Source organism: Hipposideros armiger, unplaced genomic scaffold (assembly GCF_001890085.2).
Source record: "Hipposideros armiger isolate ML-2016 unplaced genomic scaffold, ASM189008v1 scaffold_123, whole genome shotgun sequence".
Lineage (NCBI taxonomy): Eukaryota > Metazoa > Chordata > Mammalia > Chiroptera > Hipposideridae > Hipposideros > Hipposideros armiger.
The window spans coordinates 2,646,590-2,672,073 of NW_017731473.1; the positions used below are offsets into that span (position 1 = coordinate 2,646,590).

A 25,484-nucleotide genomic window follows, 5' to 3' on the forward strand; every position below is an offset into this window, starting at 1 on the left:
TTGAATAATATTGTATGTCAACTATAATTATATATACATATAGTCACGGGATATGGAGTAGAGAGTGGGAATGGAGTCAATGGAATTGTAATAGATAAGCATGATATTGGGGGTGGGAGGGCAGTGGATGGAGAGAGGGGGGTTGTTACTTTGTGAGGGGTGAAAAAGATAACTATTGCATTGTTCTGTACACCTGAAACTAATAATAAAATAAAATAAATAAAAATAAAATGAGGGTACCACCACTCACCCAACTGCAGCATTGGGGGGTTCAATGAAGTGGCGTGCAGTGGTGCTAAAACAATGCCTGGCTCGTACTGCGATGACTACTACTATTATTATTATGATTATTATGATTATTATGATTATGATTATCATTAGTAGTAGTAGTAGTAGTAGTAGTAGTAGTAGTATCCGCTTGGATGACCCACCCAACAGCCTGGCTATGCCCAGAATTCCTCATCTTCTAGTGACCTTCTCCGTTACCCCAGGGACAGCCATCGACCACCGTGGTCACACCGTGGACTCTGTGGGCACCCAGAGCTGCTCTACCCGCCAGTGCCACTGCATACAGAAGGTCTCCAGCCTCAGCGGGGCCATGAACTCCAACACATGATACAAACTGTCGCTACTATTGTTATAAGCAGCTCTCTGCTGCAACTGACGCTGCTGCTGGCTCAAACTCTTGCCTTCCTTGAGCTCCTTCAACGCCAGTTTCCTGGTTAGTTTCATGCTTCCGCACCTCTCCTTCCATCTCTTTTGTGCATGCCTCTTCCTGTCCCTGGATTCTGACGTCCCCTGTGGTCCAATCGCCAGCCTCCCTCTTTCCCACTCTCCATTCTCCTTGGATAAGTGGATCAACTCTCAGAATTTTAACTCACATCCGAGATCCACGCCTTCAGACCTGCGGCTTTAGACGTGGAGATCTACCTGCCTCCTGGATGGTCCAGACTCCTCCAAGTCAAAACTTTCTAAAAGACTCGCCACCTCCATCACCTCCCATGTCCCATCGCATGCCATTTCTATGCGTCTACGTTGATGGCATGACCACATCCCGAGTCATGCCGGCCAGAAGTCATCCTTGACTGCTCCTTCTCTCAAGTTCTACATCTAATCATCAAATTTCCCCAAATTGACTAATTTTTAATTATTTAACTATTGTGAATTTTAGTTCTTGAATAAGCCCACCTCTCCATTCCTTCTTGCTATGACCACTGTTCTAATTCAGCCTTTCTCACCTCGGCTACTGGCCCCCCGGCTCCATTGTCTCCTTCCTACAGTCCACTCTCTGGATGCAGGCAGAGAACTCTGCACAATGCACTGTGGTCACACCCCTCCTGCTTAAGAGACTTCAGTGGCGTGCCACCTAAGCAGCGAAACACGGTCACGGTCAGTCCCTCCACCACGGGCTGGCGCCTGACAACCTCTCCAGCTTTTCTCTCTCCTCACTGAAGCTCTGCCCTTAATGTTCTGACAACCGCAAACTGCTTTTGGTTCCACAAAAACATACTGGGCTCTTCCCCAACTTAATACCTTGACCCACGTTCTCCCCTCTGTACAAAATGGCCTCCCTTGCCAACCAACTCCTACTCGTCCTTTAAAATTCGGCTCAGACACCTTCTCCTTGAAGTACCCTCCCCCCACACACACACCCTAATCTAGGTTAGGTCCCCTTCGCTCCACATCCACCTCCCTCAATCACAACACCTTCACCCTGTGTTCCCCACTAGGTTTGCGAGCAGAGCGGGGTTTTCTTCTGTTTCTGTGTCTATCACAGTTACTAAGACACAACAGATTGCTATACCAATGACAAGAAAACAGCATGGAGCCATCAGCCACCACCTTGGATCCCAACAACCCAGGTAGCTATCTAACTGGTTCACAGTCATGGCCTTGCCCCCCACCACCCCTGACCTCCTTTATCCCAATTTTATGTTATCTTTCTAAAGAATAGACCTGCACTGTCCAATATGGAAGCCACTAGCCACCTGTGGCCACTGGGCACTTAAATGTGGTTAGTTTGACTTGAGATTTATGTGCTGTACGCATATCTGGACGTCAGATTTTAAAGAATGTTCAATTTGGCATATCTACATTATCAAAGTCAGCTTCATTGCTTCTTTTTACTTTGTCTAATGTGCCTACTAGAAAATGTAAAATTGCATACGTACCTCACATATTGGACAGTGCTGGATTAGACACTCCCAATGAGCTTCTCGTTGCCTAGAGGACCCCGCCCCACTTCCTTTAGTCATCTCAGCTCTCTCGTCAACTTTGTAGCTAAAGCTGAAACTTCAGGGTAGGACAGGCCAGTCACAGAAGCTAATAAAGAAATATCTCACTTGAGGTCTGTCAGACATACCTCTTTTTCCTTTGACTTTAATGCCATGGTTAGACCCTGAATGGCTTTATCCCTCTTTAAACTGTTTTTCTTTTCCGTAGCAATTTCTCTTTCCTTCTCTCTCAGGTCCTCCTGAAGTGCCTAAATTAGATTAGAAAAAGATTCTCTAAGTTGATGTGTTCCGACCAAAATGCACTGTAAATATATCTTTAAGAGCACACTGAAATGCAGTTATTCTATCTTACTCCTGTCAACCTGTGATTAATGTTTCCAAGTGGAGCTGAACATCGTGGCATCAGCTCCGAGTTACTGTGTTACCGCTCGCGGCAACGGGGCTGTGTGAAAGGAAGGGGATCAGATCAGTTAAGACGATGACAGCTATTCCTATGGGAAGGACTCCAACGCGTTCTGGAATTTGAATACAGTCACATCAGAGTCTTTGAAACCGCACCAGGTTATTTGGGGGAAATAACAGATCATTAATTTCATTCCCTAATGCTACAAAAGCTAGCAGAGAATTTGATTTGATGGAGACTGAACATATACATTTATAGTCTGAGTTCATTTCTAAAGATAATCTCCGCTGCCTCCCTCGCACGCTGCCGTGAGGATCAAATGAGACAGTGGACATGAAAGCACTTTCGAAGCTGGCAGGCACGGTACAAAAGCCGGCTGCTGTGACTAAGGGGCCATGGAGAAGTGGCTCTGGAATCAGGCTGGCAAGGCGGAATCCGTGCTATGCCTCTTCCGGGCTACGTGACCTTGGGTAAGGGACCTCACCTCTCTGAGCCTCAAATGCCACACCTGCAAAATGGGAATGCCTACCTTACAGTTATTGCAAAGACTGAGAAGCCCTCTCTACCATGCCGAAAGCTTGACTGGCAAGACAGATGCATTCAATGACTGACAGCTATTGTCACACAGAATTATCTATTGCACTCGGAATAAAGGAAGAGGCAAGGATAAATCTTCAGTACATTTTTAAAACCTGTATCAGCATACCTGGATCCTCTCTTCAAAGCGATTCTTCTCTTCCTGGCGCTCCGTTTGTGCAGCCTAAGAAAAGGCATTAATTGGTGCCCGGAAGGGACCCACAATCCAATAGCTTCCCCAGAACTATTAGAATGAGCACCTTATTTACTTACTGTCCCCCAGTGCTGTGGTATACATGAAAACAAGTGTCCACTCCTCTCGGAGTCACCCAAAGTCCCACCCGAGTGAAGAAAAATGTAAAGACGAGCCGCCCACATTGGCTGGTCCGCAGCCCCACAGAGAGTAAACCAGGAAGCTACGGGACCGTGAAAAAGGCCTAAAAATCAGGGCCTAGGAAGGAGACAGAAGAGAAAAGCAGGAGACAAAGGCTGATTACAGCCAAAAACTAACTGGTGAGGCTGAAGAATTTACTGCTGTGTTAGGGACAAAGGAGACCCCGCTCCATAAAGAAATCAAGCCTTATTTGTCCCCTCATGTGAACAAGCCACACGCAGCAGCCACCCGCAGTCCAACAAGAATGGGAGGGTCTGGACTAGGCCTACCTGCACTTCCAGGTCCTGCCCCCCCCCCTTCAAAATAGCTTGCAGGGAGACTGCCTATGTGGGAAAGGGGGGTGGGGGCGGCGTAGGGGGCAGGGGAGGCGGGGTTTGGACTGGGTACTAATAACCCACCTCTTGGAGACTGAAAAAATATAACAACTCCTCTACGCTGAGCCTGTTTCTAAACTCGATGAAGAACCATGACCTCTACTTCGTAAGGCAGCCAAGGTGAAATGAGGTGGCAAGCTGAACCCCTTTGTGTGCTGGCAGGCCCAGTACAGGTTAGTTTCCTGGCCCCCACTGCCTCTGAAGTTTCAGACCCAAGTTGGCCTTAAGCCTGCCTCTAACCACAAAAGGTAAAATGGGTAAGTACCACAGTGTCACCCTAAGAACATTCCAGGGATGAAAATAAAGTCCCCGGGCAAGAACAAACTAACACACAGTAAAACAGAGGCAAGCAGGTTTGCACTGTTTGTTTAACCAACTCTATCAAAACACAAGGCTGAAGGGGAAAAAACATGCCAGGACCCCTGACAAAGGAGGTTTCTACTAACTCCTCAGCTGACAGGGAGCTAATGTTTAGAAGCAGACTGTTTGTGAACCATGGGGACTGAACGTGCTTTCTGCTTCCCATCCAAGAGTCTGGTCTGCTAATTAAAGTCCCCCCTTTGTGTCCTGTCACCTCACCTCAGTTTCTCTCTCCTTTTCTTCCCTCACAGCAGCAGAAAGTCCTTGGAGCTCTCCAGATGACACATTCTCATCAACAGACACCACCTGAGATTTCTGTCCTTTAAGGCACAGAATTACAGTTTCTTTGCACACCTCCTCCATCAGTCTAAAAGAGAACAAAATTTAAATATTAATTCTAAGCTATTCCCTTAGCTCGGTGGAGCAAGAGGAGGCAGGGGATGGGGCTCGACACCTTCAAAGTAGACCTGTCCAATGACTGAGCATAAAGCGAGTCGCATTTCGTAGGTCAGAGAGGAAGGGACAGAACTCGTGTGACATTGCCTGTCCCCTCACCTCCAGCCTGGCCCTGGTCGATCAACCTCTGAGCTGCCAGACGATGGTCTGACTGAGTCACAGCCCTGCTCAGAAGTTCAACAGCCCCCACCACCAACATCCGTGGGTTACCAATTCTTCTGGCCAAGAATCCCCTCTCCAAAAGAAATGTGGCACTGAAGGCTAAACCAACATGACCAATAAAGCAGAACTATTCCGGTAAGTGTGAAAAAACAGAGAACATCTCTCCAAGGCTTCCCAGGGCAAAGTTTAAAATATACTGACTTTCAAGATAAAGGCCAAGATCCTTGGCAAGACATTCAAGGCCCGAGCTTTCAGGGCCCGGGGCTCAGAGGCCCTGCTGACAGCGCCATCTTCACGTCTCACGGGAAGCCATCACCCGCTCCATCGCCATTCAGAGCCGCAAGTCCAGCTCTCTCCCAAAGCCAGGCTGCTCTGTGCATCTAGACCTTAGTTTACACTAGTCCACGTGCCTGGAACGCCCTTCACAACTCGACCCCCACCTCCACCTGATAAACACCCACCATCCTGCCAGATTTGTTAGGCATTACTGTCCTCCAGGAAGCTGTGCAAACTGACAACCTCAAAGCCCCCCTCAGGTAGAGGTGAGCACATCCTTCTCAGGACCACCAAATTACCCATCAGCTGTTCCCTGACAACGGCCAAGTCATTTAGGCTCCCTGAGCCTGCATTTCCTCAGCTATAAAATGGGGAGAGCCTGTTTATGTGGAATGGAGATAAGCTATTGAAAACAGCCCTACACAGCTCCAGGCATATGGCAGAACTCAACAAATTGACAGTTGCGATAATTATTATTTTTTAAACATCCAATAATTAGCATTTTGTCAAAGTACTCTAAGAAGGGTGCTGCTAGCTAAGCCTTAAAAGGCGTGGCGGTCTGAGCGAGCTTCCCTGGCTCCCGAGGAGTGAGCTTTTAGCAGTTAACGCACCTGGCAGTGCCCTAGAGCCATGGCCTGAATATTTGTGTCCTTCCCAAAATTCATACGTTGAAATCCTAACCTCCCAAAAGGGATGGCATCAGGAAGTGGGGGTCTTTAGAAGGAGATGAGGTCACAAGGGTGGAACGCTTATAAATGAAGCTGCAGCAAGAGCCCTTGCGCCTTCTGCCAGGTGGGGCTACAGTGAGAACGGGGGCCTCAGGAGGGGCCTCACCTGACCACACGGTCACCCTGATCTCAGACTTCCAGCATCTAGAACTGTAAGAAATACATTTCTATTGTGTATAAGCAACCCAGTCTGTGGTATTTTGCTACAACAGCCCAAGGGACTAAGAATTGGACATACAGGAGGATGCAGGCAACACCAGTACAGTGCCCCCCAAAACCTGAAAAGACAAGTAAAAGTGCCCTTTAGGAGTCAACTCTGAAATCACGTAGTCGACTGGAGAGGTAAAAAGTCACCACACTGTACACTTTAAATGGATGTGTTGTATTGTATGTAACTTACACCTCAACACAACTGATTTTTTCGTTAAAGAAAGTTCTAGAGAAGGATGGAACTGAGTGGGGCAGGCCTGTGGGGACTAGGCCGAGCTGGAACCTCAGGCCCCCCTGAGGGGGCAGCCGCAATCCAACAAGACCATGGCCCAGTCCTGCCACACCTTCCAGGTTTCCAAGAGAAGCTGGAAATCCAGACTTTTACATGAAATCATATTTTTTAAAAAAAACGTATTAGTAACTAGTTCAAACTTTTAAAAACACTGTGTGAGCCAAATAAAATATATCTTTTGGCCATATGGACCTGCAGGGATCCTCAATGTCAACTGCCCTAAAGATACAGACTAGCTTTCAGGTCCGACTGCAGGAAACGGAGTGGCTACAGCACGTACCTTTGAGGAGGGTGCTGGGAGCCCAGAAGGACATGAGGGCCGGTGAGGGCCCTGCCCAGAGGCCAGTCCATCTGCGTGGCAGACCTGGATTCACCTCACCAGGGCACGGCCAAGGACCCCGACTCCAATTCCGGCCAAGGACCCCGACTCCAATTCCGGCCAAGGACCCCAACTCCAATTCCGGCCAAGGACCCCAACTCCAATTCCGTGCTTAGCAACTCACCTTCTGACCTGGAGTTAGCTTCCTGGGCAGGCCTGCCTTCAGAGAGGGGACACGCTAAGCCTAGTCCCAGGAGAGTTCCCCCACAGAGGGCCACGCCCCAGGCGAGCAGGAATCCAGGGCTGGCACCTGGCTGCTACACTGGTTGGTCTCTGGGAGTGAGGCTGGGGCACCTACCCGAGATAGACACATCACAGTACTGACAAGTCAGGTTTCTGCGCTTATCCAGCCCAACCTACAGGAAGCCCCCAGAAGACATGGCCTTTAAGCAAAGCCTGGCCTGACCACCCACATCCATGGAGAACCCCACTGCCTAGACCTCGGTAAGCACTCAACAAGCATTAACCATCCATGGAGAACCCCACTGCCTAGACCTCGGTAAGCACTCAACAAGCATTAACCCTTCCCAAATTCCCTCTTGCAAACAGATGAGAAGCCAAGCTTCGGCAGCCAGGGACCACTGACAGGATGCTGACAGGGGCCGCTTTCCTCCGATTACCTTGAAACGTGCCAGGCTGCACACCTTTATACGTGCTGCTCCCTCAGTGTGGCAAGGCCTCCTCACCCAGCTCCCAGCACTGCTCCTGTGATGGTAAGCCTTCCCTGCCCCATGCCCATGCAGAGCCACTCACTCCCTTGCTTCTGTCACAGCACAGAACCCAGTACCAATGAAGACAGTTTTTACATCTGTCCCCTTTCCACACTGGGAGCTCCATGTAAGAAAGACAGAGCTCACCTCTGCAATATGGCTCCCAACCCAAGTCCCGCTCAGTAGCTGGGTGTCTCCTTTAATTCAGGCCTTCATCCGTACACCCCAGGACCTCCTGGGCTCTCCCTCTTGGATGCCCACAATCCCTCAACCCAACATGTCTCAACTAAAAGCTCATCTTCCCACCCCCTCCACCCAAAAGCATCCCGTTCTCCCTTTTTGTCCCCAAACACAGCACACGGCACTACCATCCCATAGCTGCTCAGGCTCAATACCCGGGTGAGGGGGTGTCTCCACAGCCTTTCCCCTCGGCCCCAAATCCAATCAGCCACCAAGCCCTTCCCACCAACATGCCGATTCTACCTTCTCAATCTCTCCCTTATCCTAGTTCGGTCACCTCAGTCCTGGTCACCCTCCTCTCCTCTGGGTTTCAGCATCCCCTCCCAGCCCCAGGGCCAGTCCACCCTCCAGGGGGCAGCCACAGGGATCTCTCTCAATTCCAATCTGACCCTGTCATTCCCCTCCCTCGCCCCCAGCTCTTCGGTGGTTTCTCACATTCCCTGAAAACAAAACCCAGACCCTTCAACAAGGCTCACAAGACCATCTCAGCTCCCCTCTCATCTCTCCCACCTCCCTTCCAGAAAACGATACTCTGCCGGGCTTTCTGTCAGTTCCTTGATCACATAGTGCATCCTTTTGCCTCTGGACGTTCACACATAAGGTTCCCAAAGCCTGGAACAGCCATTCTTCCTCCTTATCCTAGGACTTCCTCTAGGAAGCTTTTTCTAATCCCTCTAGACCAGGGGTCGGCAAACCGCGGCTCACGAGCCACATGCGGCTCTTGGGGTACGTTCCATCTCAAAAGTTTGCCGACCCCTGGAAAAGCCAATCCTGTCACTCTCAACAATTTAAAAATTATTCAAGAGCCATAACTATATTTTTACATAATCACCATTATGTGAATAATGTCCTTTAAAAATTTTATAAATGAAACTATGACAGTTTTATTTTCATTTTCAATTTTACTTCAGAGGCTTGCAAGCCACAGTTTGCTGATCCCTGGCGGCTCTTCCGTCTCAAAAGTTTACCAACCCCTGGTGTAGCCTAAGTTACATCAATATATGTTGTCAACCCAGAACTCATCCCGTCCAGCCGTTATCACCCTGTTCCTGCCCTTGACGGCTTCCAAAAAGCTAGGCAATGAACTTAAAGGCTGCCGAGAGTCCATACATGGTCCACCCATTGCTCCGGACCAAATGGCACACATTCTATTCCTGGACAACGCAAGAGCTCTGCGCTTGGTCTATACTGTTTTGGCCCCTTGCACTATACTAATCTGCGCCCTCAGCCTGCAATATAAGATACGATGGAAAACAGGCCACACCAAACGCACTAGTATTTACTGCGGGGATGTAGTCACTTACTGTTCCCACTGGGAAGACCCACGAGAGAAATTTCTCTCTGACAATGTCAAGGAAAACTGGGCTTCCCCTGAGTCATCAGCTTGTTTCATCTTGTGAGCAAGCTGAATTTATGTCCACCAGGATGGTTTTTCTCTTTTTCCTTCAGCTCCCAGGAAACTTATAGCCAAATCAGAATGCCCAATTTAGTGCCTGAGCAGGAGCATGAGTTTCTGTCCACCGATCACTAGCCTCAGGTCACTGTCCCATTCCTTTTCCTTCACCCTGATTTTAACCCTCGTTTCTCACTGTGGGGACCAAGTAGAAAAGGGAGGGGGAGAAGAGAAGGAAGGGAACAATCCCTGGCCCATGCTGGCAGATAAAAGACAGCCAGGGCATCACAGGGACAAGCGCCAGACCTGTCTCTGTCCTCCAGGGTCCGAGCCGCGTCCGAGTCCCCCTTGTACATCTTCCTCATCTCTGAAAGCTGCTTTTCCAAGCTCAGCCGGAGAGCCTTCTCGTTCTCTGCCCCTGCAAAGGCCTTTTCCAGTTCTGCTTGGGCGGCTTTCACATCCTAGAGTTAAATTAAATGCATTTGATGCAATTTTTCAATACAATTGGGAACATTTTGAAAGGAAATTGGATTAAAATATAAATATTTATGACTTTTTCTCTGGCACATTTCCCCTCCCTGAATTGCACTATACATGGGGAGAATCGGTAATAAATACATTTGCCAGCCATCTTTCTCTCTTGTATCTGAAGAGTAATAGGCATTTCCAATGGAAAGGACTCTATAAGAACTGCTTTGGTTTTGAAAAATCAGATCAATATTTACAGCTCAATGAGAACAAGGAAAAATGTGCCTCTCAATACCTAAACACACATAAATTCCGAAGAGTCACCATAATCTCCATACAAATTTATCCCACACCCCACCGCCCCCTCACTGTTTTTTTCTTTTCTTTTTTTTTTTTTTTAGATAATGACTACACAATTCTGGAGTACATATTTTACATCTCCAAAGTGATTGAGGTGGTGAAAACTCTGTTCTTTCTGAGAGCTCCCAGAATCCACCACGGACATTATCTAAATCACACAGGCAGTGCCTGTGTTGGGTAGAAAGGCTCCAGTGCTCCTGACATCGACCTGAGAATAAACAGGAACCTCCGACTACTCACGCCAACTGCCTCTGATTACATCACAAAGATAAAAGTCAAAATGAACTGGGTTCAGGACCCAGCTCTCTCAAGTATTTGCTGTGTGACCTTGGGTAGTCACTTAACCTTTCTGAGCCCCAGCTTCCCAGTCTATAACACAGGGATACCCACCATCGCATCAGAGTTGTGAGACTCTGTCAAATGCCTGCTGCGTCACAGGAAGCTCGAAAAACGTTGGTTTCCTCCCTCCTTCCCCTCCAGTGCCTCTCCCACCACCATCTCCCCAAGAAGCTTGCCTGTCAATCTCAAGAGAGGTGGGAAAAATCATTATCCAACATCCTGAGACAGCGAACACCACTTACTGAGTGCCTACTCAATGCCAGGTTTTGCAAGGAGCTCACTTATACTATCTTTGATCCTCACTCAACCCTAGAAAGTTACATGCTGACAGGCAGGCTAGAGCTGTTTAGAATGCAGGCTCTGCAGCCAGACCAAACGGCAGCCACTGCCTGGGCCACCTTGAGCCAGTGGCTGGCTTGGTCACTCTGGGCCAGTGTCATCCTGTTTTTCTTTTTGAAGGATGATAAAAGTATTTACCTCCTAGGTTTGCTGAAGGGATTAACTAAGTCACTGCATGTAAAAAAACTGAGAAGGCACCTCACATGGTAAGCCCTGATAAACTGTAAGTACCGCTGCTGTTATTGTATTTACTACTGCAGAGTAGGGGCCACTAGCTTCATTTTACAGGTGAAGAAGCAGAGGCTCCGGGAAGGCAAATGCTTTACCCAAGACGACAAAGCTAATTAAGTGACAGAACCTGGATTCAACCCAGTACTGTCAGTGAGGCTGGCACCCCAAAACATTGGAAAGCGCTTACTGAGAAAAATAAGATGAACGAACCAATAGGTTAAGTCTCTTAAAAGTCTCACAATCATCTTAACTAAAATTCAGAGCATGGGCTCAGAAGACCCTTCTCTTAGTTCCAGCGCTACCACTTATGACCATGACTAAATCTGTCACCCTCTCTGAGCCTATCTGCTCATCTTTACTGTGGACCAAGTATCCACACACCCCCATGAGGCTGATACAAGGCTAACGTGAACATCATGAGTATAAGCTGCAAAACAGTACAAATGTATCCTTTTGCATCCAGAAGTGGTTTTTGGTGCTATTTCTTCTTATACCTGCTAAGAACCAGGGTTTCAGGTAGAGAAAGTCAGATGAAACAACAGACTTGAAAGACCAGAACTAAGTAATTGGTTTACATAATACTAGCTTTAAATGGAGGAAAACTTTTTAACAAGTTTTAAAAACTGAAAGATAGGATTTCCTAACAGAGAGACATCCTGACTCCCATCAGTCGCAGGAAGCACCTTACCGAGAATGTGCAGGAGGAGGAGCTACACACAGCGCCTCCCAAGGAGAGGCACCTGACACTGGTGGCACTGCACTGGGCAGGGGCTGCACGGACACACAGGGGCTGCATGGCACACGCAGGGGCTGCATGGCACACAGGCGCTGCACGGCACACAGGTGCTGCATGGACACACACAGGCGCTGCACGGCTCACAGGCGCTGCACGGCACACAGGAGCTACATGGCACACAGGCGCTGCATGGACACACGCAGGCGCTGCATGGCACACAGGCGCTACACGGCACACGCAGGGACTGCATGGCACACAGGCACTGAATGGCACACACAGGCGCTGCACGGCACACGCAGGGGCTGCATGGCACACAGGCGCTGCACAGACACACACAGGGGCTGCACGACACACAGGGGCTGCACAGCACATGGGCTGCATGGTCACACAGGGGCTGCACGGACACACAGGTGCTGCACAGACACACACGGGCTTCACGGACACACAGGGGCTGCACGGCACACGCAGGGGCTGCATGGCACACAGGCGCTGCACGGCACACAGGCACTGCACGGCACCTGTACAGGCGCTGCACAGACACACGCAGGCGCTGCATGGCACACAGGCGCTACACGGCACACACAGGGGCTGCATGGCACACAGGCGCTGCACGGATACACACAGGCACTGCACGGCACACAGGCACTGCACGGCACACGCAGGGGCTGCATGGCACACAGGCGCTGCACAGACACACAGGGGCTGCACGGACACACAGGGGCTGCACGGACACACGGTGGCCTTCAGATCAGGAAATCTGGTTCCGAGCTTAGCTAATGCTGGGGGAGTCACTGCCCCTCTCTGGACTTCACTTTCCTCTTCTGTAAAATAAAGGGGCTAAACTAAATAAGAAGAGTGGTGTTGTAATAAGAACACGGGCTTAAAATCAGGAATCTTAAGTTTCAATACAGGGTTAAGCAAAATAAGCCAGACAGAAAAAATCGAGAACCATATGACTTCACTCATAAGTGGGACATAAAACTGAAAGCAACAAACGAACAAGACAAACAAACAAAAACTCATAGGCACAGACAACAGTTTAGTGGTTCCCAGAGGGTAAGAGGGTGAGGGGGTGGTAGATGAAGGTAAAAGGGGTCAAATATATGGTGATGGAAGGAGAACTGACTGTGGGTGGTGAGCACACAATGTGATATATAGATGATGTATTACAGAATTGTACACTGGAAACCTATATAATTTTACTAACCAATGTCACCCCAATAATAAATTTAATAAATTAAAAAAAAAAAAAACTTGGACTAGTTAGTATTTCTCTCCATACCTCAGTGTCGTCACCTACAAGAAGGAGACAATAATGGCCAATTTACAGGTATCAGGGTACGAACTCTACATGAAAAGTGCTTAGAATGGGGCTGGAATCCAAGAGACGTTCAATAAGGCTGGCTCTTGTTTCTGCTGAAACCCTGACAATTTACGAAAAGAGGAACGAAAGCCTGCCCGCTCCGTTATTAACCCACTGTAAGGAACAGTCTCCTCGGCGCTTCCAGACTTGCCTCTTGTAAGAGAAACACTCGTTTGGTCAGGAGATCCTCGACCTGCTGCACCTTCCTCTGAGCATCCTCTTTCACGCGCCGGACTTCAGAGCTGCGCCCTTCGGCAAGGCTCTCCACTGCTTTGCTGCAAACACAGGCAAGGGCGTAAGATGCATGAGGGCGGCAAGCAGATGGGGATTTCAGTCCCCCCAAGAGACAAGGAATTTTTGTTAGTCACATCTCCCACGGGCCAGCTTCTTTTTTATTTTAATTAACATCTGCAGTTCAAAACCACTGATCATACAATATACGAATGTATCGAATCAATACGTTGTACACCTTAACTTACACAATGTTATATGTCAATTATGTGTCAGAAACATATATATTATTTTAAAGCAAAGAAAGAAAAAAGAATCATCTATACTCTCATCACTCGGGATAGCGAAGTTAAGATTTTAGTATATAGCCTTTCAGACATTTTCTACAAAAATAGAACCATACAGTACACATCTGTGACCTGATTTTATTCTTTAACACACTGTAAACATCCTTTTGTATCAATAAATGTAAATCTATACCACAATTTTAAAGGCTACATATTACTTCACTACATGAAATATACTGTAATATATTAAATCAATCCTGTTTTTAAAAGATTGTTCCTGATTTTACACATTTGTCCAATAATACTTACTCATAAAAGGCTCTGAGAACAGTACAAAGTATTCAATAAATATTAGTGTTATTATTATTATAAGCAACGTTATGATGAAAGCATCCTTGTATGTATACTAGCCAGTGGTTTCCTTAGGGTCAATCCTTAGAAAGGGAATTACTGGGTCAAAGTGTTAAGCACTCTTTTAAGACTTTTTGACAGCTATTATCAAATGTCCCAGCAGGAAGCTTCCAACCAAGTCCACCTGTTCCCCAGGGGTAGGAAAAGTAGAGAGCTGGTTTGACAGACCAGTGTGCAAAGGAACAGTATGCAACAAAAATAAATCTGAGGGATTAAGGCTTTGTATGCTTCATCTTCTGCCAGCTGGAGGGGAAGGCACTGTCAGTACAGCACAGCCATCTGTGTGAGCACCAGCTACCACTCAGGGCGTGAGGCGAGAGCGTGCAAGCAGCGCACACTGGTGTTGCTCTAACATAAAACGCAGTTCCCAGCGCATGGCACCATGGGCTATTCTCTCCGCCTGACAAGCAGTGGGGAGGATGGGACATCAAAATCCGACACAGGACCACGAGCGCGGCCGCCTTTCATTTTGGCTCTCCCCAGGAGAGAAACAGTGTTGGAGATGAATTTGCGAGCCACGTGCTCAGAGCAGCTCGCATCCGATCTCTAAAATGATTGCGGGTTTCCAGAAGGCAGAATAATATAAAGGAAATGGCTCCACCTAAAGCTGGCTTCTCAGAAGAACTGCAACAGAACAAACCCATTCACCACTGGCCGCCCATGCCCTACTTTAGGGGCATCTCAGGCTTTTCCAACCAAGAGCCACGTGACCAGACATGCACATGTACGGGCCATGCGAGTTTCTGACTGAGAACAATGGAAAGACAAGAGAGCCACACTCGCTGTCCAAGTCTCAGACATGAGCTGCCTGCAAATAAAGACTTTATTCACATCTTGCTTTCTTTCACCAATAAGCCTTCAGAAGGCCCCAGTGTTGTGATATCATTTTAATGGAATTCAATGTGAACAACTGGAAAGAAAAAACATGGGCTCTGAAGCTGCACAGATCTGCTTCCAGGTTTTTACTCTATTGTGTCCTCAGGGTGACTCTGGGTAAATTACCTCTTACACCTCAGCTTCCACTTTTGAAAAACAAGATGATGACCTCGTAGAATAGATGTGCTAACATGAACACATGTGCTGGCTGTAGCACGGTGCGCTTTCTCTCTGGTCTGAGTGCCACATGAGAGCCTGTTGTCCCTGAGGCCACCACAGCACTGGCCCCCTGCTGAGATGCTCTAAGGCACTAATTCCACCCTGTGCTGGCGCCTGAGCTGAGGAGAGATCATCTGCTGGCCAGAGCTGAGGCCACCACTGCTGGTTCCTGATGAATGCTGTGCAATGTCCTGAGCCCTCACGCCCCCAGCTCGTTTCTTGATCAGAGCTGTCTGGAATTCACAGCGATTTGCCATCATTCCTGTCACTCCTCAAGAGGTATCATATGTGGCTGCAAAAATCCTGGACTAGGGGCGTTTCCTTCCTGAGCCTTAGATACAAGACTTTTCCAGTCCTGAATTTCCTCTAACCACCCCTGGTTTACAGGGCTTTACAGAGCCTCCTATAGAAAATGGCTCGCTCTCACCCCGCCACACCACCCCGTCAGTGCAAACACACCATCTCCCTCCGGTCAGCCCAGATCGAACCTTCATGTTTTACAGTCGGCATCACATACTTTGTCAAGAGGCCAACTACCGTTTTTAACAAGGACTGGTATATTCAGTTTGTTTGCATTTTAGTTATACCAATAAAATATATGCCCAATAATAAATGCTCCAACTTTTCATTTATCATCTTTGTATTCTACAGTTACTGTAGCAATAAAATTTATACTCAGCAGTATGGTGCAATTTTCCCCTACTAATAGAATTATTGTTTTTGTTTGTGTTTTAAAGCTACAAAGATAAAATTTACTCCCGACAATATGTCTGCTTTTGTTTTTAATGTCCCCTTATGGTAACTGATAAACAGAACAATGGAAAGCCTGTGACCATATATGTTCACCGCACAGCAAGGCAGAGTGGGCTGCAGAGCCAGACCAGCCCCAGCTCTGTTACCAACTTGGGCAAGTTCCCCACTCCTCTGAGCCTCAGTTTTCTCTTCCCTCAAATGGGCGCACTGGCTGCCCCACATAACTGCTAGAAAATCAAATGCAATAAAGCATGTCACGTGCCAGGCACAGGGTTTGGGGCAAAGAAGGATCCCAATAAATGTCAGTTCCCTCCCTCTACCCATTCTTTCCCCAGCGAATTTAGGCCAACAGACCGGACAGACAGCAAGACCAAAAGAGAGGAAAGGTTGAAAAAAACTGACCTAATCCAGTTTTCCACCCAACACAGAAAAGAACCCTCTATAACCACCACCCTCGCTCCTCTTTTTAACCGTCAACATTTCCTCTTGATTCTTTCCATTCTAATTATAGTTCTTCGGGAGAAAGCAGGGGCTTTTCCTGTATCTCCCGCCTACCGCCCCCCCCAACCCCAAAAAAAAACAACAACCATAAAACTCAAAAAGGGAGTTGAGGGCATTCATAAAAAGCTATTATTCGGGCCGGCCGAGTGGCGCGATGGTTAAGAGCTGGCTTGGGACACCAGAGGGCCCCCGTTCAGATCCCACATGAGGGCCAGTGACACTGCCCTCCACAGCTAAGATGCTGAACAACAGCTCAACCTGGAGCTGGGCTGCTGTGAGTCACCGGCGACAGCTGGTGGGTTGCCATGGGCTACCGTATGTAGCCAGCAGCCAGCGTGAGCGGCCAGCAGCCGCAGTGAGCGGCCATCCAGAAGCCGGCAACTGATCTGCCTCGCCCGGGAAGAGCGCAATGATGGTGCCAACTTGGGCCAGTGAAGCAGCGTCCTCCACAACTAGATTGAAGAACAAAAAACGACAGCAACTTGTCTGTTCCCCTTCCCCCAATTCCCCAGCACTGTTCCCATCCCCCCAATTACCCAATAAAAAAAAAATCTTAAAAAAAAAAAAAAAGCTATTTTTCCATCAACAAGTATTCACACACACACTGCTAGGTGCTGGGCAGCTGGAGGGAAAGGCACATTTAGCGGATACGGGGCAGACAGTGTGCATAGCCTATGGCAGCAGGGAATCCACACACGGCCCATGAAGTCGGAGGAGATGAGAAGCCAGGCTCAGAGGCCACAGACCGACTGCTGGTAGAGCCAGCCCAGGGTCCCTGCCTGGCCACTGGCCCTGAACTCCAGTAAAGGAGAAGAGGCTGTTGGTTAGAAAATGTACAGTAGTTTGCAGAAATAAGAAACACACATGAAGTTATTAATAAAAAGAATATGAAACCTAGTGCTGGCCTGAAGTCACAGACTTGAGTTCTAATCCCAGCTCTGATCTTTCTGGCTGAATGGTTTTAGTCACGGCCCTTCCCCACTCTGGGACTAAATTCTCTCCTCTCTAAAATGATGATTTGACTCTCAGATGATGATGGAATGCAAATAGACGTGAACGTGTACTATCAACTGAAAAGTGCTACACACACACGGGATTGCCATTATAGGCCAGGGAAGCTGCTGGAGGCTGATGTGGGCTAAGGCAGCCATGTGATTCAGCACGAGTCTTTCTGTAGAGTAGACGAGAGGAGAGGCATTCGGGCTGGGAGCGTTCTGTCAGGACCAAATGAGAACAGCAGGAACAAGAACATTTTCAGTATCTGTGAGCTGGACTTCAGGATAAAACGTTGGAGAGAAAGCTGGAGCAGCTGAGTCACTGTGAACATTCCTAAGCCGAGCTCCTGATCTTAACCCCCAGCCGAGGCGTCATCCTTGACATGTCCCCTTCCATCCATTACCAAGTTCTGTTAACTTTGCTTCCTAAATGTCTTTCCAATCCGCCCACCCACTTCCGTCACTAACCTCTCACCTAAACTACTGGACTAACCTCCTAACTGGTCTCGTCGTTTCCACTCAGGCTTCCCCTACAAGGCGTTTTCCACTCAGCATCCAGAGTGACCTTTTCGAAAACAAAACTCTGATTGTGTCAGTTGCTCAAAACCCATGACTGCTTTCTCTTTGATCTCAGGATTAAGACCAAAATTTCTAATGAGGCCTCAAGATTCTGCAGGACAAGGCCACGCGCCCTGACTTCTCCGACTTCCTCAGACCTGCACATTCCCTTCCCTTGAACACCTTCCACCTGGTGAAGTCTCACTTACCCCTCAGATCTCATCGGAAACGCTCCCTCCTCGGGGCTACCTTCCCCACTCTAAATCTGTATTTATGGATCTACTCCCACTGCTATAAACTCTCACAGCTCCCTTTATTTTTCTCACAGCTCTTCTCCCAGTTTGTATTGATATATTTATTACTGCAAGTGTTTTATCACCATCACCCGCACAGGATGTAAGCCCCATGAGTGTGTGTGGATGACACTGCATCCCCAGGAACTTAGTCTACGGCAGCAAGGAGCAGCGGCTTAATAAATATTTTCTGAATAAACTGAGAAATCAGGTCGGACCCAACAGGGCCTTGAACACCAGTTTGGCTGTTTGGGGAGTCTGTGCATACAAACATGAGCACGCGCCCCTGTGTGCTGGTACTGAGGAGTCTGGGTTTCCACATGTACATTCTTGACTGAAAACAAGTCCTAGCCAAACCTGCAGCAGGCAGGGTGCTTAGTACTGACTTTCAGGCCTGGGAAAGGAGACTTGACTTCCTGCCTAGAGATTGATGGATGATGTGCTTCCAAAAAAAACAAAAAACTACAACAAAAACGTGTTCATTTGGTTTATTCATTCATTCAGTCACTCATTCAGAAAATAGCCCATGTGGAAGGTCAAGCCTGGGCTTGGGGACCTCTGGTCTACTCAAAGCCAACAGCTGCTGGCCCTGCGGCCCAGAGCACGGCAGCTGCACCCGAAGCCAAAGGCTCCTCGTGCTGGTCCCATGTGCAGCAGGGGCTCTACTGCCCCGACAGATGAAGCATTTCCACGTGAGCCTTCAGGCAGGCCCTTGGTGGGTCCACCCCGGGAAGTCTCAATCCAGACTCACCAAGCGAGTCACCACTGTACCCACAAACACTCTCTATCACTGCACCTCCATTACACTTCGTTTATAGGCTAGAACTCACCAGTCTCTGTGGAGCTCCTGGGGTAAGGGAATGTCTCTTTGTAAATCCTCAATGTGCGACACAATAATTACATGATACACATGATACATGTTGTTAAATAAATGAATGAATGAATAACCAACCAAATCACAAACTAGGTTATCTGAACTATGCTTGTTGTTTGCTAAACATTTAAATTAAATAATTAATTAAAATAATAGTTTTCAAATGTTCTCTAAGCAAAATAGAAAAACGAACTGCTCTGGCTGAAGCCCCCCACCCCCATCCTCTGCCTTACCCAGGGGTTCTTCAGGGCCCCTTTCACCCCTAGTGCTTTTACAGCAATGAATGAAGCTAATGGGATCGTTGAAGCTAATGGGATCATCGGGATGGATGTCACAAATGTATTGCTGAGGAAAGGGGCCAGACACAAAAGGGTGCCTGCGCAGTAGGTGATTCCATTTCTAGAAAGTTCAAAAACAGGCAGAACTAAGCAACGGTGATACTGCTAATCAGCACAGTGGTCATCTTTGTGGGAGAAGGGTAGGGCCTGGGAGCAAAGAGGGGGCTTCTTGGGGGCTGGTGAGGCTCTGGTTTCTGAGCTGGGCAGTGACCCCGCAGGTACGTTTGCTAAATGAAAATTCATCCCACCGTATGTATAAGATCTGTTCATTTTCCTATAAGTATGTGACACTTTAAAAGTGTGTTGAAACATAAATGAAATAAAAACAAAACCCCGTTGGGGTCCTCAGAGCCCAGCTGGGGAACAACTGGCTTAGAAAGCCCAAGGTTCTATGCTACTGACCCACTGAGCCGTCAGAAGCCCTGGGTGACCCACGAGCTTGTGAGAAGGTGGCAGGTACTCACGAGGCTTTGATGAGGAGCCGCTCTCTCTCTTGGAGCTCCCGCTTCAGACTTTCCACTTCCACCTTGAGCTCGATGTTCTTCCAGACAAGATTAGGGAAGAAAAGACACAGTGTAAAATACAGGACACACGAATGTCTATCATGCGGAAACCGCTTTCGGCGTGGCCTAACTCCGCGATGCTTGTAGCAGGTGGACGTTCTTTTTCGAAACCTCATTAGCCTCAGGGCACAGGGAAAAGGGAATTATTAAACACTGGTGGTCTCCAAAGAAAGCCCCAGATTTCTCAAGACTTGGAACAATTATGTAAATTTACCAAGCTTCTAACAGCCAGAGCATTCAAACACCGAGACATAAATGTCATACAAGGGACTGAGGCTGATTTAAAAATTGTTCGCCCGCCCCCAAGCAAATTTGCAAGCAATTCTGCAGTTTGCTTTTACCGTTCCAAAGCAATTACTTCTGGGTGTTTACCATCATGCATGTGCTGGCTGTAGTAGTTGAAACGTGTTACAGCTTTAAAGAAAATTAAACATGTGGATGAATAAGTGGGAAGCCTCGTCTCATTTCAATATAAGATTTCGGGGAACTCACGAAAGGGCCACAACCACACAGGGCAGCTCTGTAAGGGACACCACAATGTTCTCCACCCATCTTCCTCTTCACTGACTGAAACGAAGAGTCACACATGGCCTTAGCCTTATACCTCCTGTGAGAATCCAAAGACAAATCCTTGGGCAAACAGATCGCTACGTAAGACAGCGGAGAAAGGGTGGGCTTCTCAGACCAGCCCACAAATGGATCCCAGACAGAATGTTGGATGAATTTTTATAGTACAAACAGGGGTCTGGGTGCCTGCTTTGTAGAGAATTGCTATAAACCCAAGATGTCCTTGAAATCTTGCTCTTGTTTTCTTTTAATAATTCATGCCAATTTTACATTCTATTCCGTAATACATGTGCATCATTTTAAATAAAAATAACATTTCCAGTAAAATTGACAATCTTGAAGGACATGCCTCCCTCCTTTTAGCCAAGCAGCCCTTGGGGACCGAGTACCCCAGGCTGAGAAGTCGGCCAAAATGGAAAGGTCATGGGCTTGGGGCCAAAAGGACATGGGTTCAAATTCTGCCTCCAATCTTTACCAGGAGGAAGCCACAGTAAGTCAGCAGATGCTCCTTTATTCATCCTTTCACTTCACAGACATTTACCAATCGCCTGTGACAGGACGAGAACTGAGTACCCTGGTAAACAAGGCAGACACAGGCCCTGCCTTCATGCCAACATCGAATAGAAGACTGGACATGTGAACTTGTAACTGTCCGCAGAAGCACAAGTCCGGAGATGAGAAAGCTAGGTTTTTCCTTTAATGTGCCCAAGCGGCAAGTGAAATACACCAAGCCCACCTGACATGGGGGATCTGGGGACTAAATGAACTCACAAATGAGAAGAGTCTAGAGACAGGGCTCAGAATGTGTTATTTTCTTCAATGTCAAGCAACTGGAACTAAAGAAGTCATCTACGTGGCAGAACTTTTTCTAGAAGTAACGGATCTCTGCATAAAGGATGCTGAGTTACAATGCACAACGTGTTCAGCTGTGGTTCTGTGAAACTGCAGAAACACCCTTCAAATAGAGGATTCCTTTCCAGCTCTCAGAAAGGCAGAGAACTATGTGAGAGCTGACATCATAGATTCTAAGTGCTTTGCTTTCTGATGAACCAACTGGCACTCCAGCTTAGCAAACAGGAAAGAACGGACAGCTAACGTGTCCACTGGACTATTCTTCCCAAGCCCAGTCCCTAAAGTTATAAACTTATATACATGGTGACCATCATTCCAAATCAAAAATCAAGACACCTTATTAGCCTAAAGTAGAATTATCACTATAAAAAAGAATAAAGGAGCCCTTAAACCACTATTAATGGAAGATATCCAAGATACTATTAAGGAAAAATGCAAGGGACAGAACATGCTTGCATTTATGTAAAAAAGGGGCTTATACACATATACATACACACACATTCTTGCTTGTATTTACATAAAATTTCTCTGCCTAGTAATATTGGTAAGACTCAGGGGACTAGAAGACATGGGTGGAAGGAAGTCTTTTCAGGGTGTATCTTTCACGCTCTTTGAATTTTGAACCATGTACACCTATCCAAAAAATTAAATTGAAATAAAAATGCAACAAAACTTGCACATTGCATGACCTCATGCAATCAGATAATGGAAAAGAAGTGCTGAAACAGCGTAGTACAATGAGGCGGGCAGCCCTGGGTTCAAATGCCACCTCACACAGTAGCTATGATACCAAACAAGTTACTGCTCTTCCCTGAGCTTCGGTTTCTTCTCCTGTAAAATGAGGATAATCTCCACTGCAAAGGGCTGTCTTGAGAATTAAAATACGAGTAATGTGATGATGTACAAACGCACAGGACAGTGCCTGACACACAGAAAGTGTTTAATACGCTTTGGCTTCCGATCACCCTAGAAGTTCTGACACAGATGATAACCATGCGTACATGTAAAATGTTTCAGGCTATTGGTTTTTCTTTAACAATTTGATAGCATCACCACTTCCTTCCAGGAAAGGGGATATCCTCATTGTCTTTCCACAGACTGCCTCCCCCCTCCCATGAAGAAAAAAATTGTGTCTTGAGGGACAAGGTTGCTTTTCAACGCTTGAAAAGTACAGTACAATCCCTCTTCAAAACAACTCCATTTGAGTTCATCTGCTGAAACTCAAGCAGAGTTCTTGTTCCTCCTTCAAAAGTTTCCACTCGTGCCAACTTCAAGAAGAGAAAAAAATGGAATAATTCCCAGGCCAAGGGCTAATCTACTGGAGAAAGCCAAAACATGGGCACTGAAATCTTGTTTGTATGCATGTCTTTTCAAGAAAGCCAAGTTCTTTTTTCAACTTTCAGAACCAGGGTTTGTTCTGAGGCAGACAGACTTCCAGGTCAAGGCTTCAGCTAGGAACAGACTTTTCTTCTGACAGTTATGAGCAGACACACAGGGCACACAGAAGAGCCGTACAGCAGGAAGACTGACAGTCCTGACTCTGGGCGGCCAGTGGAAGCCTCAATGAGACAACGATGATGATTGCCCAGCCCTGGATGTGTGCTGGGGCTTTGCATCTGTCATCTCATTTGAATCCACACAAACAACCCTATGACAGAGGGATTATCACTTAACTCTGTAAGCACGCCCAGAGAGCTGAAGTGACTTGCCTACGGTGACACACAAGGTTGCTGGTACCAATGAGATTCAATTTCAAAGACATTCCACCATTTCACTGTCTTTGTCTAAATTATAAATAATTAGAAAGAGGCAATCGAGATGTAGTAAATCAGAATTCTGATTTTAAGAAGAGAGAAAGTCTCCCTTAAAATTAATCTTGTATCTCTTTGCTTAATATTAAGGTCATCCTATTATCTTTAGGCTCCTCATAATCAATTCAAATTAAATGAAAGCAGCTCCATCTATTCATGCTAATTTTGAGAACAAATATTAATCAAATTTCTGCTTGGAACGACTATGAGAAAAAGATACCGGGGATGGCAGCAAGAAGTGGGACACTCACCGTTTTACAGATGTGCTCAGTGGGGCCATCAAACTCCTGTTGCATTCTCTCCTCAAGGAAATAGATGCGAAGCTTTAAGTTAAAGTTTTCTTTCTTCAGCTCAGTGATTTGCTGGAAAATAAGCACAGATGGGTCATCAAAAGTAAGGACTAAGGGATGTTACCTGCATTAATACCTACAGCATCCAAGGCTACAAATGGATTGAAATGTTAAATACTAGAGAAGGCTTACCTTTGCTACCATTACCAACCCAGAATTAAGTAGTTCCCTCAAACCAAATTTACAACAATCTAAGCATCAGAATGAATGACTAAGTGAAGAAAAAATTCATGACTCTGCACTGATAATAAGTAAATAAGTAAAGAAAGAAAGAAAAAGAAAAGAAAGGGGAATCTCTTCATTAAAACAAATCCAGTTAATAAATACAGAAGTGGGCCGGCCGAGTGGCACATTGGTTAAGAACTGGCTTGGGACGCCAGAGGGCCCCGGTTCGGATCCCACATATGAGGGACAGTGACACTGCCCTCTACAGCTAAGATGCTGAACAACAGCTCAACCTGGAGCTGGGCTGCCGTGAGTCGTGGGCGATGGCGTAGGCTGCAGCCCCTGCTGCAGTGGGTTGCCATGGGCTACCGTGTGTAGCCAGCAGCCAGCGTGAGCGGCCAGCAGATGCCGTGAGCGGCCGTCCAGAAGCCGGCGACTGATCTGCCTCGCCCGGGAAGAGCACAATGATGGTGCCAACTTGGGCCAGTGGAGCAACGTCCTCCACAACTAGACTGAAGAACAAAAAGACAGCAACTTGTCTGTTCCCCTTCCCCCAATTCCCCAGTGCTGTTCCCATCCCCCAATTCCCCAATTAAAAAAAAATTACATTAAAAAAATAATAAATAAATAAATACAGAAGAATAGGAACAGAAAATCACCATTACACAACCACTACAGCAATAATTGATTTGAGTAAGAATCATCAATGCTAAGAGCATTAGATGAAAGATCACTGAAAAACATGATGTTCCCACAGTCTCAAGATACCAGCTCACAGGCGGATTGTTAATTACAACAGGAAAAGGTACCTTTACAATTGAGAAACCTAGCAGACACCTCTTAATCAAAAGTATATACCGTCGTCTCTTAGTATCCGTGGGGCATTTGTTCCAGGAACCCCCACAGATATTAAACCCGTAGATGCTCGAGTTCCTTATATAAAATAATGTAGTATTTATTTATAACCTGTATATTTTTTCAAATATTTTCAATCACAGTTGATTGAATCCACACAAGCAAAACCCACAGATACAGAGGGCCAACCTTGGTGGGACGAAGTGACGCCTCATGCCTCCTGAAATAAATCACTGAAAGCAAACAATTTCACTTAAAAATGCTTCTGCCCACAACCTTTAACCTGCATCTAATCAATAGTTGTCAATCAGACACATCCAAATTGAAGGACATTCTGCAAAATAGGCCTGGACTCTTTAAAAACCTTAATGACAACCTTAAGTCAAAAATGATTGGGGAGCTAACACTTCTAAACAAATGGAAGTACTAGAGGCACGGCTACTAAGTGGGATAAAATCATACAGTTAATCTTGAATTTTTAAAAAAGCTATATGAGGATAACTGGGGGAATTTGAATAACAACTTTATATTAGGTGACAGCACTATGATTTTGTAGGAGAAAGTCCCAAGTAAGATATACATGCTGAGGTACATAGGGCGCCGTCACAATGCCTGCAACCAACTCTCTAATGAGTGGGGAAGGCGCAGTCCACCTAAAAACTATTAGAATTCAAAAACGAATTCAATAAAGTTGCAGGATAAAAAATTAATATTCAGAAATCTGTTGCATTTCTATACACAAACAATGAGCTATCAGAAAGAGAAATTAAGACAACCCCATTTTCAACTGCATCAAAAAGAATAAAATACCTAAAAATAAATTTAACCAAGGAGGCGAAAGACCTGTACTCTGAAAACCATAAGACACTGATGAAAGAAACTGAACAAGACACAAATAAATGGAAGGATACATCATGCTCATGGATTGGAAGAATTAAGATCACATAATGTCCATCCTATCC

General features: G+C 46.7%; 1 protein-coding gene across 4 annotated transcripts in view; it reads right to left on the reverse strand.

Moving 5' to 3' along the window:
• The window catches only part of CDK5RAP2 (CDK5 regulatory subunit associated protein 2), a 171,719-nt gene that overhangs the window by 124,188 nt on the left and 22,047 nt on the right, over window positions 1-25,484 (reverse strand). For all 4 annotated transcript variants that reach the window (XM_019648259.1, XM_019648261.1, XM_019648260.1 and 1 more), the window contains exons 4-10: window positions 23,404-23,514; window positions 19,824-19,900; window positions 13,175-13,298; window positions 9,494-9,648; window positions 4,561-4,708; window positions 3,344-3,397; window positions 2,363-2,482 (exon numbers count right to left, since the gene is read on the reverse strand). In XM_019648259.1, coding sequence (XP_019503804.1) covers window positions 2,363-2,482; window positions 3,344-3,397; window positions 4,561-4,708; window positions 9,494-9,648; window positions 13,175-13,298; window positions 19,824-19,900; window positions 23,404-23,514 — 789 coding nt within the window. The remainder of the gene's footprint in view (window positions 1-2,362; window positions 2,483-3,343; window positions 3,398-4,560; window positions 4,709-9,493; window positions 9,649-13,174; window positions 13,299-19,823; window positions 19,901-23,403; window positions 23,515-25,484) is intronic.